This window comes from Magallana gigas, chromosome 4 (assembly GCF_963853765.1).
Source record: "Magallana gigas chromosome 4, xbMagGiga1.1, whole genome shotgun sequence".
NCBI classification, from domain to species: domain Eukaryota; kingdom Metazoa; phylum Mollusca; class Bivalvia; order Ostreida; family Ostreidae; genus Magallana; species Magallana gigas.
In genome coordinates, this window is record NC_088856.1 from 24396427 (window position 1) to 24411749 (window position 15323).

Consider the following 15323-nt stretch of genomic DNA (forward strand, 5'->3'; position numbering starts at 1 on the left):
TGCTATGCAGGAAGAAAAATAATGAACTGCGGATGTGTGTTGACTATAGGCAATTAAACAGCAGAACAAAGAAGGACGCCTATGCACTACCTATAGTTGAAGAAATTTTGCAGAACCTGAGTGGAAATTCTTTCTTCACTGTCTTAGATGCAAAGTCAGGCTACCACCAGGTTAACATCAAAGAGGAGCACAAAGAGCGCACTGCGTTTACAGTCGGCCCTCTGGGGTTTTACGAATATAACAGGATGCCCTTTGGCTTGTCAAATAGTCCTGCGACGTATCAGAGGCTAATGGAAGAGATCCTTGGCGATTTACACCTTAACACATGCATGATTTTTCTGGACGACATAATCATTTTTGCGAAATCGTATGAGGAACACATGAAGAGATTAGAAGAAGTGTTCAACAGATTAAGAACAGCAGGTCTTAAACTATCACCTAAGAAGTGCAGCTTTTTGATGCAGCGTGTCAAATATATAGGACACATTGTTTCTAAGAAAGGAATAGAGACAGATCCAGAGAAGACAGAAAGAGTGAGAAATTGGCCAACACCAAAGACACCTGAGGATGTGAGGTGGTTTTTAGGCTTCATTGGCTATTATCGTCGATTCATTAAAAATTTTAGCAAGATAGCCAAGCCATTAACAGCGCTCATGCCAATACCAAATGACAAAAAGAAGGGGAAGCAATCAGCGCAACAGAAATGGAAATGGGGTAACACAGAAGAGGAAGCTTTTAAGAGACTGAAAGACTGCTTAGCAACTCCGCCAATCCTGGGTTTTCCAGACTACTCTCAACCGTTCGAGGTACACACTGACGCAAGTTTACAAGGACTCGGTGCTGTTTTATACCAAAACCAAAACGGAACAAAACGAGTGATAAGCTATGCCAGTCGGAGTCTCTCCAGAGCGGAAAGGAATTACCCTGCCCACAAAATGGAATTTCTTGCGCTCAAATGGGCCATAACGGAAAAATTTAAAGACTATTTGTATGGAAATTCCTTTACTGTATATACGGATAATAATCCGCTGACGTACGTGTTAACTTCCGCCAAGCTGGATGCCACAGGACATCGGTGGCTTGCAGAACTATCCAACTTTAATTTCAACATAGTATACAGACCAGGCAAGAAAAATCAGGATGCAGATGGACTTAGCAGAATGACCAATGATACAGAGGTTATAGGTAATGATTCTGTCAAAGCCATATGCCACTCTATGTATTTTGAAGGATTGATTTGTAGCATATCCTTAAATACAAAGACCCTTGAAAGTGATACAAGCAGCTCAGCAGTAGCAACTGTAATAGACTCGAAAGAAAAACAGAATACTGACCCTATACTTATGGAATGGAAGCATCATGTTCAATTGGGGAAGAAACCTAAGATGCACCAGTTGTCATTTGGCCAGGACTCATACGCCTTAATCAAGAACTTCAAAAGACTGTACATCGAAGATGGTGTGTTGTACAGGAAAACAACAGTCCACGGAAATGAGAAAAGACAACTTGTTCTTCCAAAGTGTTATGTCAATACTGTATTAGAACAATTGCATAATAGGTTTGGACATGGAGGGAGAGAGAGAACAATGTCCTTGATTAGAGATCGTTTCTACTGGAACAGGATGTTTAGCGATACGGAAGACTGGATACGAAATTGTCAGAGATGCGTCTGTAGGAAAACATCAACTAATCAGCGAGCCCCACTTATTGGAATCAAAACATACTACCCGTTAGAACTTGTCTGTATGGACTTTTTGACGCTTGAGAAATCTAAAGGAGGTTTCCAACACATATTAGTAGTCACAGACCACTTTACTAGGTTAGCACATGGAATACCTACATGCAACATGACTGCAAAGACAACAGCAGAAGCTTTGTACAACAATTTTATAACGTATTACGGGATACCATCTAGAATACATAGCGACCAAGGGGCCAACTTTGAGAGCAAGATCATAAAAGAGTTATGTAACATCACGGGGATGGTGAAATCGAGGACAACACCCGACCATGCCATGGGGAACGGCATGACTGAGAGATTTAACCGTACTCTCTTGGATATGTTGGGAACCCTTGAACCACATCAGAAAATCAATTGGAAGTCCCATGTTGCACCGCTGGTTCACGCGTACAACTGTACTCGTCATGAGAGTACAAACGAATCGCCGTATTGTCTAATGTTCGGCCGTGAACCCAGACTCCCGATTGATTTGGCATTTGGAATCAATGTGCAAGAACAAAAGACACTGACAAAATACATGGAGGATCTTAGGGGGAGGATGAAGAAGGCATATCAGCTTGCATCAACAGCAGCAGCACAAGCACGTGATAAGCAAAAGGATTATTATGATTTGAAAGCAAGGGAATGCAACATCAGAGAAGGAGATCGGGTGCTTGTAAAAATTGTAAGTTTCGAGGGTAAACATAAAATAGCAGATAGGTGGGAAGAAGATGTTTACATTGTCCAGAAGCAGCCCAACTCGACAATTCCTGTTTACACGGTATTCAAGGAAAATGGGGAAGGAAGGAAAAGGACACTCCACCGAAATCTACTTCTTCCCATTGGTCATTTGGATGGATTTCGGCAAAGACAGTCGAAATATACTACCAAAGAAATACCACCTGCTATAACACCACAAAATAACCAGCATCAAATCGGAGATGATGAATCAGAACTTAGTGACGAATCCAGTGAAAGTGAATCAGAAATAGATGTACCGGTACAATACGCAGTAACAGAGGAGTACACACCACATGATGTACATGTACAAGATGTTACTGGAGAAGATCAGCAAAGGGAGAACGTTAGGGACGCCCAACGAGCTGATGACACAGACAACAGTTTTGCTGAACATCAGCTACCTTTAGCTGAGGGAAGAGAAGAAACAGATGCAGTTAATGCTCTATCTGATGAGGAAATGGAAGCACTGGAATATGAAACTGAAGAGAGACAAGAAAGAGATGTAAGAAGAAGCACAAGAACAAGAAAACAACCAGCATGGTTAAGAAGCGGTGAGTACGTCAACCCAATTCAACAAAAGCAAACGAAAGATCTGGAGTGGAAACAAGGTGAAAAGTTGAAATACCTCCAAAGTATGCTTTTAACAGGTACCTGTAAAGGGTTTGAGAATAAGATAATCGAAACGATGCTCGATATTATTAAACATTGATTTTATTTTTAGCTGTTTTTATGCCGATGATAATATACCGTTGCGAGAATCAATTGCGTTTACTGTAAATAGTGAAAGTTATGCGTATGGTTTCATATGATAACCTCGTAACTATAATCATATAAAACGTGTTCGATATAATATGCGTAGTTAAATGACGAGGACGTCATTTTCCAGTCGGGGGGAGTATGTGGTAGTGTTGATTTTGCGTGTGTTTGTTTATTAAATAAAAAGATCAATATGTGTGTTTAAATAAAATAAAATATGTGCTCATGTTCATGTTGTTTTCATCAAATCATCATTTCATTCTATATTCATCTTCTTCTTTTGCATGTTACTATTAATAACTAAACGACCTGATCGACGAGACAGTTGTATGTAAAAACATCAACGCATTTGATTGGCCTAGCCACTTTGGCGGGTCGTGCATTTTATAAAAACCAGTTAACAGGTTCTGAGAGTGACCAGACCAGTTACGACGCAGGGCGTAGGCAGAGCATATTCTAGCCATTACGTACATATAAATAGTTTCATACAGAACGCACAGTAAGTAGTTTTTATCTCCTGCTAATATTTCCTCTTTTGAATGAGTGAATGAATATTTTTATAGTCTGCCAGAAGTATATATTAATTTAGTATTCTGATAATTTTACTTTATAAATAATTAAAACGTAATGTTGAAGTTTACTTGTAACGCTGTATTCTATGCTCTAATATTTCATGTACTTTTTAATTGAAATACGGCACTGTTCCAGGTATATGTGACAGCTACATTGCCCAGATATAGTTAGATTAGATTCAGCTCGATTCCATAAATCGGTACGATATCCTTAGATATGCACATTATTACATTTATATTATATGTAATTCTAGAGTACTATTTTATAGCCAATTATAGCAAGTAACTGAGTATATAGTTGCTGATATCATTTTAAATTATCAAGTTCAATAACATAAACGTAATTATTTTATTACCAATGTTAGAGGCTGTGGGACTGTGTGTTTTACTTATATAACAAATACATGTTAGCGTGCAAATGAAATTATTGTTTGTCATAATGTATATTAATATTTATGTTGATTATTGTAGGGCTGATCCCATATATAATATAGTCCTGGGGTCAGGCAATAAAGTGAGATAACCCACAACCGGACTTGTTTTCCTTAATAAAACACCGGCTACAGTTAAATGGTAACATATTTGTGAATTTGAAAGCGAAACGAACAATATAATCGTGAAGCGAATGAGGCACCACGAGGCCCATAAGTTTAGAAGAAAAATCTTAATGAATCGCATGAACGTGCAAATGGGAAAAAACGATCAGTTATTTTTGAATTTGTCAATTTCATTAAAAAGGTCGAAATAAAACATATATACATGCATATATTAAAATTATATTATATTTGCATGTGGATCTATGAAGAAAACCATTCATTCTCCATGCAGTCTCGAAACTGAATATGTACACGCTATTAAATATAAACGCACACGATTTCATTTCTTGAGAGAAAAAATACTGACGTGGTTGATTATTGTATAATTATACAAGTTTTTATATAAAATAGTATTTTTTTTTTCGTTTAAAATGCTGCAAAATGACATGGATATTTGTATTCACAACATAGCTTTATAAGGCTATTGGGTCTTACTGACGTCATAAGCAAGGGAGGTAAGCCGCGTAAGTCAATGTTCCTTTTCGCGAATAAGTGATTTTGATCGACTGTGGCGCTCACATTTTGCATAGAATACTCAAAAAACAATGTCAGTCTTATTGAATAGGCACTTATAAACTCATTCCCGTATATAACTCAATATGGTCAGGACATCGTTTCATATGACTTTTAGAACGATTGCCATTTTGTTACAGTACTGTAACTATAATCAGATAGCTTAATTAATACATAATACACTTTTGCTTCCCTAAGTTTTCCCTAATAAACATAAAATGTGTCATTCTGCATGTAGTTTATACGGAAGTCACAGTGCTTTTGTTTCTATACAAGTCATCTTTTAAAATGTCGAACAGTCATTTCGGAACAGGAAGTGATGTTCGGATAAAGATACGCACGCCTTCCTTGAGCATAAAGAAGCAATTGTATATGGGAAGTAAACAAGGTGACACAGCGACGACATACCAGCGCGTGGAGAAAGGCGCTTGCAATGGCTACTGGTAGCAATGACAATAGATGTAAGTATTTATTTGTTTAATTGTTTTCGTGGTATACGTATATTTTAGTTCATGTGATGATCAATTTCTTAGTGTACCTGTTGGATCGATATTGTCGCTGAAATGTATGTCAAGGATGCAGCTAAGAATCGAAGACACGTAAACATGTGTATAATTATTGAACAGAAGATACATTTGTATTTGAAATGCACTCAATATATATGAGTAACCATACAACGAATGTGCAATAGTCTATCAATAGATTATATTCCCCAAAAATATGTAAATTTTAAATATATATTTTTTATTTATCCATTGATTGTATCAAAATAGATTACTGTTAACGAAGATTAATCCCAACATTAAACTCTTCGTTCCTTATCTAAAAAGGATCGATTTGTCTATCAGAAATGACAATCCTTGGAAAGAAAGATTTCTTTATCATTGAATATAGCACATAGGAGCAAAAGAAGAGTGGCGAATGGGAAATCATTTTTAAATGTTGCAAATGAATAATTTTACACTGGACTTCGATGTTTATTGATATTCGTTTATTATATTCGTAGCAGGTTCTTCTAATCAAAATCGTTCTGGTCGTTGCAGAGGGGACAATATAGGTAAATAAATCATTCAATACTTGGGTCTACTTGTACATGCTATATGTCTCATTAATATGCATATATTCAAACTTCAAGATCAGAATCGATTAAACAATGTAGTACATGTATTACAATCTATCTTTGATTATCAACTCAAATATTTAAGAGAAAAATGACCATTATTTTTTTCTTTGATTAATTACAGATTGCACGATCTCAACTCAACCAAGTACAACAAGTAAAGAGAATGAAATATTATCTACTTTATCAGGTATTTCCTCAATAAACGTCAATGCTAAATATAAGAGAGAGAAATAAAGAAAAAAAAAGAGATAGAAAAAGAAAGAAAAAAGAAATAAAGGAAGAAGAACGATATAAATAAATACTACTGCTTTGATAAAGAGTATATATGCTTATTTGACCCAACAAAATGTCATACAAATCTGTATGGATGGTTTTGAAATGACACAGCATACAACATGCATACATGTACATGTTATAACGGGCGAAATGCAGTTTGGGGAAAATTGAAGTTTTTCTCTGAGATACAATGGTAAAGCCATCTCAAATTGTAAAACAAAATTTTAATCATATTAGAAAGGATAACCGTTGTACATGTAATTTTGCAGTTAACATCCATGTGTTGACATCCATATCGATTTTTGATAGCTATGTAACCAAACAAGTAATAGCTTTCAAAAAAGCTTGCCTGACTAAACAAAATTATTCAATGGAAGCATGCATGTAAAGCGGAAGATAAAACAGTCAAATTTTTAAATTGTGTTTGTTATATCAATATGCATAATCAACTGAAATGCACTTTTTAAAATTTCCAATAATAGAAAATAGGAAAGGATATTCAAGCACGTAGCATTATTTTGAAAGTGTGTGTGTGTGGGGGGGGGGGGGGGGGGGCAGCTTCATCCAAAACATTTTGACACTCAATTAAAAAAAGGCGAATTCTCAAAATCATGTTCGAAAAACCTAATTGTAACTTCATTTCAATTCAATTAAAAATCCTTATTTCTAGTTTCATTTATTAAAGGCTCCGATAAAAGTTGAGAGGGGGGGGGGGTTCCATGATATGGGAAATCCATGATATTTTCATATTTTATATGTAAAGTTAAGAAAAGTGTCTGCTGCAAAAAGTGTGTGTGTGTGTGCGTGGAGGGGGGGGGGTAGCCGCCCCTCCCACCCCCGATGCTATGGAGGGTAATCGTGTTCAAAAATCCAGACATGTAAACTTGTAAATCCGAATATGCAATCATGTTGCTGTGTGAGCCTGAGTATGAATATGTGTAATTCTGATCGTGTAACCTATAAAACTCGGGCATAAACACGTGTAAGATTTGACTCAGTTCCTTCGCAAGATGCACATTTTGCAACTTTATTGTTTACATTAGTTAATTAAACCTTCAACTTTGCACACTTTCAATCCGTAGTTTCTGCATTTGTTACTTCAGGCTCAGCAATAGCCAATCTGACATGATACACATTGACAAATGTAAAGTCTACAAGTTTGTCGATTTTTGACATGACCTTATATGGCAACTGCCTTGCTGCGAGAAAAGGCATGCCGTAATCTCCGGAATGGACGTAAAACATAATATTCAGCTAAACTGTTGCAATAAGCTTTTAATGAACGACACCTTTTCTATCGAAAACACCGGTATTATTTTTAGAAAAAAATTGAGGTATGATTGAAACTGGACCAAACAGGAAGAGGTTGCCGATGTGACGAATGCGCTTATTTCCGTAATATAATTCTCATGGTATTATAAAATGAAATGCCTAATATCATATAAAATTTCTCTAAAAAATCTGACATGTAATAAAACTTGAATATAAATTAATGCGTACTCTTTTCTAGAAATAAGACGGATTAAGAAATTTCCTAAGTGGGTAAATATATTTTGAGCGGCATGGGGTTCGAAGACCGCCGTGAGGTCCCATGTAACTCCGTTGCTTCTGAATTCTAAGAATTTTGAGAGACAATTTTATCGGGGTTTCTATTATTGAAATAGTTAAAATGGCGGGCGGGCGAGTGGCTGTCAAAAAGGTACCCTTATTGTACCGATCAGTCCTCGAACAGTTTTCAAGATAGGTATTAAGTTGTTCTTTTGCAGATCAATTAAATATATATATCAGTGGTATGCAAATTACTTGGATTTTGATTTCTGATAAATTATGAAAAAATATCAGCTGTTGAACTTAGTCATTTTGGGGCAAAAACATTGCATATAGAGTACCCCATTTCTTTGGATAGGTAGTATTTATCAATTCAGGATTGACAAATGGATTATGGATTATGTTCCCACAAAAGAAAACCCGTTTTGCTGTCACATTGACAGCTTTACTCTTGTTATTTTTCTGAATTAGTTAGAATAAACGACCTGCCATCTAAACTAATCATAAAAAAATCTTGACAAGAATTCCCAAAATCATGAACATCATAATCCTTGGGGGGGGGGGGGGGGGGGGGTTACCTATAACTCCAATCTTAATTACCTGCCCAATCCCCCCCCCATCATGACATTTCTAATCCGCGGTGTTTGGGGGATGGGGGGGGTGTGCTAGTATACCTACTATGACTCCAATTTTCAATATCACTATTAATATTTCATTCTCTTTAAGGTCTTTTAAGGAACAATTTTGTTTGTTGCGAGGAAAAAGTGGGCGGAGGGGGGGGGGGGCTTAACTATCCCTGTCGTTATGTTCTTAATGGTTAGGTCTAACTTGGCAAAAAAAGTGTGGGGGGGGGCTCCCCCCCCCCCGGGTTCCGACCCCTATGAATAAAAATGCGTATATATCTTTATACAAAGTCTTTAAATGTAATTTTTTTTTCAGTTCTAAGAGGATATCTGAAGCCGATCGAATTCTTTACTCATATCTTTTATACATTCTCTTGATAAAATGTACACCAATCTCATATTTAATTTTCCGAAAAATAATACTATTTATGAAATGATGTTATCCAGAGACAATATGATTATAGACCTACCAAATATATTCCGACCCTATTCCGGCAATTACGGCATGCCTTTACCTGCAGCTAGCCTTTTTCAATCAGTGACGTCACTCTTTCCATATATGGTCATGTCAAAATTCGACAAACTTGTAGACTTTACTTTTGTCAATTTGTAAGATGTCAGCCGTGATATTTCAGAAAGCGGAAATACAAATGCAGAGATTACAGATGGAAAGTGTGTATTAAAGTAGCAGGTTACATGTAAATAACAAACAGCATTTTACAGCTGCAATTAAGCATCTGTATGAAAATTAGATTGAAGGTCTGTGGGGTCAACTCTAAAGTGTTTGTCCCTGAGATTTTTAGGTAATAAGATTAAAATGACACTCATTCATACTCAGGCTCACACATCAACACGATTGCATATTCGGATTTACAAGTTTACCTGTCTGGATTTTTGAACACGATTACCCTCCATACGATGCCTGTTATGTGTACACACGGTGTGCTGTGGAGTATTCTCATGATCCCAATTTCGACCCGTCCACTAATCGGCGCGCAAAAACGATGAATGAGACATATTATGGCGCGAAGTCCTGCTTTACCATTCACGCAACGGCAGAGATATCGATCCGATGTGGACTGGGTCAAATGAATTTTTTGACATTTGTTTTGTAACAACTAAATATATTATATTTTGGATCGAATTTTTTGGAAGAAATCTATCGATTAACATACACACTAGTTTTAATGTACGTAATTTAGTACAAGAAATCATCTTGACGCAAGCGTCAAATGGGCCACAAAAATATAATTGTTATATGAATCATTGGTTGTTTACATAAAAACACACCACAAAGAAGAAAATAAAAGTTGGTTGTACTAATTTTTATGGTAAATTTAAATATACTTTCAGCAACTTGTTTTGAAGTTAAACATTTTACTATTATCATAAAAAATCGAGTTCTTTACTGTAAGCATTTCTAACAGTAATTGTTTGATCATTGCCATAGTATGAAGTAATGGAAAACACATTGATTTGTACAATACAAAGTTCAACTCATCATTTTTCTCTATGAGATTATCAATTCAAATTTTCATTTCTGTCATATTTTTGCGTAAATAATTGATATGGATGTCATTTCATAATATTTTCTACCACATTTTACATGGAAATATAAAAAATTCACACACAAAGTCATTTTATTTGACACGGCACATAGAAATTCAAATATATCATTTATATAAAAATTAATGACATTCAGGTCTTTAGTATTTCAGGTCAGTATGTCCCGCATACCGGAATTTTCCGAATAGATTATAGTCTCGATAAAAACGCGCCAAACACGACAATCTACCAAGTATGACCTATTTTTCTTTTACGAGTAAACCAAAAAATATGTGATATTTTTTAAAAGGCAGAAAACATATTTCAACATGCAAATTTACTTTTAATTCATAAAAATATTCATAATATTAATTCTATTAAAAAAGAACTATGTTTGCTTACAAAAGTGCATTTTAGTATCAATTTATCAAATTTCAATAAAAAATTAGATAACCCTTTTTTTTTTAAACAATATATTGAGTGTATGTTTAAGCATTTTTAATTTAATTGCTCTACCAGTAAAATGTTTTTTTTCAACAATTAAAGACTTAGTCAATACACCTCATGTACCACTATGATGAGTGTGAGTGAAATAACTTGATTTACCCGTTTATTACCCGTCAATATAACTTAAGTCGTTTACTTTTCAGACCAAATATGGTTTTTTTATGTGTCTTAAGTTTAACCAACATTTTTTTTCCCCAGACTCTTCCGATTCCGTTAATACAACATATCTGAACACCACCTCTTCATTGCAAAGTAAGTTTTTTTTTTAGATTAAAATCACTAAGACAATAGCAAGTTAATATAGACCTTTTTTGATATTAAATAATTTATACTCTCTTCTCATAATTATATCGCGGGTTCAGTTGTATCGCGGTATGTTCCAAAAAATAGGATTCCCGTTTTTTCCGCAATTTTACACAAACAGTTCATACACCAATTTCAGAATGTATTGAAAGAAGGTTCTCAAATATATCGGAAAATAAAAATGTCCTCACAAGTATAAGTTTTTCTGGAGGGAAAGCGAGTTCAAAAGTCAGAGTGTATTTGATGAAAAAAAAAATAAATAAAAAGGATTTTAAAATGCTTTTTTATTCCCTAACCAGTTAAAATGACTTTAGGTTAGCTTATATTAACATTTATATTTTTAAAAATAAAATTGTCCGTTATAACTGAACCAGACTTCCATATTTTCAATGCCGCGATACAATGGAACTCTCTAATTTTGAAGGTGAATAAGACTAAATCTTGTGATTAAAAAATAGAACACAAAATAAACGAAGTAGGTTTAAGAATTGATGTTCCTCAGAAAAGCTAGTCTAATACAAGCTTTTTAAAACAGCACTTAATGACATGTGAAAATGACAACTTCGTATATCTTTTTTTAGGGGAAAAAATAAGTACCGCGATATTACGAGACACTTGGATATATCCTGTCATTCTCCAAAAGCAGTTTGTCACTTTAACACACTTTCTAAGAAATAGAATACGAAGAAACACCACCTTAATACTCTCAACTTGATCGTGTCTAGTTTATAGTTACTGTATTTTTTTCAGATTTGCATGTAATTGCATTTTTAGACAGGGGAGAGGACAGTTACCAGAGTGAATTACAAAAAAAAAAAAACAACCTTTTTTTTTTTTGTTTTAGTTTGTCAACTTCCAAGTTTTGTTAAATAGTTATTTTTTTTTCACTTTTGATGGGTAATAATACTTATGATTTATTTTTTAGCCTTTTTTAAGAAGCAAATTCAATATTTTCAAGAGACGTAAATAAAAATCGTCATATATTGCATTATATTATGCAGGTTCGACGGAGGACCCATCGGATTTCAACAGTTCCTCTATGTTAATTGTACTTCCGATAGTCATAGCTGTTTCTCTTTTCCTTCTTATCGTCTTTGTGTGCTTTATAATCTGCCGGAAAAAGAACAAGAGCCTCCAGAAAGAAACGTATAACCAATACTCACATGTGGACCAAACAGACGTAAGAGGAGAGAGAGAGAGAGAGAGAGAGAGAGAGAGAGAGAGAGAGAGAGAGAGAGATCTTTAATAAATCATCAAACACAGAAAAAAGTATTGAAAATGTTTTGGTTTTTTTGGTATGCTCTCATTATATATACACACATATATTTTTATACTTCAAGTTTGTGGATCCACCTGCAGATCCTGTACGTATACCACAGGCAGAAATTGAATATGAATTTGTAGAGATTCCTGTGTATGAACTCGAAATCTCCATCCCAAAGTCTTCGAAAGAGTCGGGGTTTTCTGAAACAGAAACTTGCAGTAGTTACTTAATGGAGAAACAAATTTGTCCTTCCCCAAACACACTTATAAATGGCCCACAGTTCTCTGGTCCGAAAGATGTAAGTCCAAATCCCTCTCTAAATCATCATAAAAATTCACAATCACCAACCCAGTCGCCAAATATGTCGGTCTCTCCCGCGAATGTTGGAGCAGACGAGAATTACTTTACTTTGACGCCAGCGACCCCTGGCGGTTTCGTCATCAATGAGCCCGGATTGGATAGCGGTGAAGGACGTTCGGACTATTTTACTTTAGAGAAAATTGACACCTAACTTCATTAACGCCTTAGTAATTATATCTTACATTTTGTTTTAGTTAACAACTACAAAATGTTTTAAATGTAGACTTAAGGTCAAGATCTAGTAAATGATTGCAGGAATCTTGTCAGACTGTCTTTTTGGTGCTAGAACCATCATGACGTCATAATGTGATTTGATGAATCTTTTCCCGTGTTTTACAGCTTTAAAGGAATTCGTAGAAAATAAAACAATATTTTGACATTCTATATTTAATCACGGGAAAAGTAATCCCAGTACCTATATTCAATTTGAAATCATTTTAAAGAGGAGATCAAGAGCTTGTTTAATGCCGTTTTTGGAGAGAGTGTAAGCATTCTAGATATATTTCATTTGTCAAAAACGGACAAAACTCCGAGATTTATTACTTTTATCCTTCATATTTCATAGAAAATGGTTGTTTAAAAGATGATTTTTCATTGCGTTTACCAAAAATTTAAGCCCCGGTACACCCTATGAAACAAAGATATTGATATAAAGCATATCTTGAATTTCATTCACCTGTAGGCACCTTTCATTTACTAGATCTTGACCTTAATGGTTTTTAAAAGACTTCTTTTATTTGATTTTCAAAATGTATTTTGTATGCTTTTTTGTTCCATTTTACCTGATTGTATTCTCATGTTTTGATTTGAAAAAATTAAAATGATTACACATAAAACAGAAACTATTGGTTATGTCAGCTATACATCATCATTCATCATAGTTGTGTTGATTTATCTAATAGTTTACCACACTGCCAAACTAGAGCCCCACTCTGACCTTCGTGAAAATGTTACATTCCAAAATCATTATCTAATCGATTTCATCTACAGTTAATCACCATCAAAAGTAACCGGACATTTGCAATCGTTAAAAAACGGTTCATTCACAGCAGTAACTCCTACAAAAAAGTTGAATGTTAGACAACATTTGATATGCACGATTTTAAGCCAATTTTTTGTTGTTTCACCCTCTTGATGGAAGCCACAGTGAAATGTTACAATCGATGAAAATGCACTGTTGAACAAAGGCTGCTCTATTAATTTTAACTGTTATGGGCCGTCTAAAATTGTTAATTTTACTGATGAACTTCAAAAACTGTAATGTTTGCAAAGCTTGTACTTTTAACGCTGCAAGTAAATGATTTCAAGTTACGGCAAAATTGTCAATTCTTTGTATTTGCGTAAAACGAGCTGAAGTGTCTCTCAAACGTAACGAAGTAATTACATGAGTGAAAAATTTAAATCCAATAAAAAATTCTTTATATCTTATGGAAACATTGTTTCCTCTACCAAGTGTTTCCCATAAGAATTCATTATTTCAAAAGTAAAAATGTTACATAACAGATAAAATGTATTGAAAAAAAAAGTACAATGTGCGAATACCGGTATATTCTTTTAAAGGGGCACGGTCACGATTGTTGTCAAAACTTATTTTTTCGATTTCACTATAGCATTTTTAATAGGCAGCTAAAATTTGAGTGTCATTTGTTCAGTTATACGCGAGTTACAGATATTACCATTCTTCGCTAGGTAAAGAACGCTTTTGTTTACATTTTGAATGTTCGAGTGAAAATTCCAGTTTTAGACCTAAAATGAATGGTTAAATATTGGGAACTGTTTATTTATGCTTAAAGTGAATAAAAAGATAGACAATCAGCTTGAAAAAGATTATTTACTGGTATAGTGAATCAAAAACAGGGCACGAGCCTTGTTTACATGACAAAGAATTGTGAGCCCTGTATCTTGCTTATAACTCAACGATTGACTCTCAAATATTATTTGATCATTAAAAATACATTCCAACAGCATTGTAAATAATAAAAACAGAAAAATAGAATTTGACCAAAATCGTGACCATGCCCCTTTAAAGCAATCGCAATATTATATGACATATTTGAGTTTTTCGAGACACGCGTCGAAACTGGGTACAAAAATATCACGTCGTCATTGGCAAATTTTACGACAGTTTTGAAACTCAATTCGTCAATATATCGTTTTAACGGTTTGATAGAATGTGACTTGCTTTTTGACGATTCCCATTTGTGAAATATATGTCATTAAGAGGACACTTTGGACTTTTTCTCAAGACTACTATATATGTACAAAGGCATGAGGTTTACGAAATATACTTGATATCAACTCATATTTAAAACCCAAAAACTTTTTTAAAACTTTTTTAATATCCACACAGAAAAAAGCACTCACAGTCTCCTGTCTTTAAAGGGTTTATAAAAGGCAAATGCATGAGACATAGGAATGCCGGATTAAAATAACGGATTTTAAGACACAACTATCAAAGAGAGGTTACTCTGATATCGGCGAAATGATAATTCAAACACGCATCCAATAACGTAAAAATCATAATAGGTAGACTCCTTATGAGGTGAGCCCTTAAGGTTAAAACCATGACTCTATTAAAAGCCGCCGAAACACTCTATGCATCCATAATAACAATTATATCATTGTATAACGTGTACTCATAATAACAATATCATTGTATAACATGTACTCATACCAACAATATCAGTGTATAACGTGTACTCATAAATAACAATATCAGTGTGTAACGTGTACTCACAATAACAATATCAGGGTATAACGTGTACTCATGATAACAATATCAGGGTATAACGTGTACTCATGATAACAATATCGGTGTATAACGTGTACTCATAATATGGTCTAGAGTGTCGGGTCTAAATGAAATTACAACAAGT

The 15323-nt window shown here is 34.6% G+C and overlaps 2 protein-coding genes across 5 annotated transcripts in view; one reads left to right on the plus strand and one right to left on the minus strand.

Annotated features, from left to right (window-relative positions):
* LOC105345323 (4-hydroxybenzoate polyprenyltransferase, mitochondrial) overlaps positions 1-15323 on the minus strand; it is a 281500-nt gene that overhangs the window by 109737 nt on the left and 156440 nt on the right. The gene's annotated exons all lie outside the window — the stretch shown is intronic.
* On the plus strand, positions 5231-13444 carry LOC105348892 (uncharacterized). 4 transcript variants are annotated; one of them, XM_066081704.1, is made up of 6 exons: positions 5231-5359; positions 5905-5955; positions 6143-6208; positions 10719-10772; positions 11825-12003; positions 12164-13444. In XM_066081704.1, exons 1-6 carry the CDS (start codon positions 5332-5334, stop codon positions 12596-12598), a joined length of 813 nt encoding a protein of 270 aa, XP_065937776.1. In that variant the 5' UTR covers positions 5231-5331; the 3' UTR covers positions 12599-13444. The 4 variants fall into 4 exon arrangements, with proteins under 4 accessions (XP_065937776.1, XP_065937777.1, XP_034307156.2 ...); XM_034451264.2 differs by having other exon boundaries at positions 5275-5359; positions 5908-5955; XM_066081705.1 differs by lacking the exon at positions 10719-10772 and having other exon boundaries at positions 5235-5359.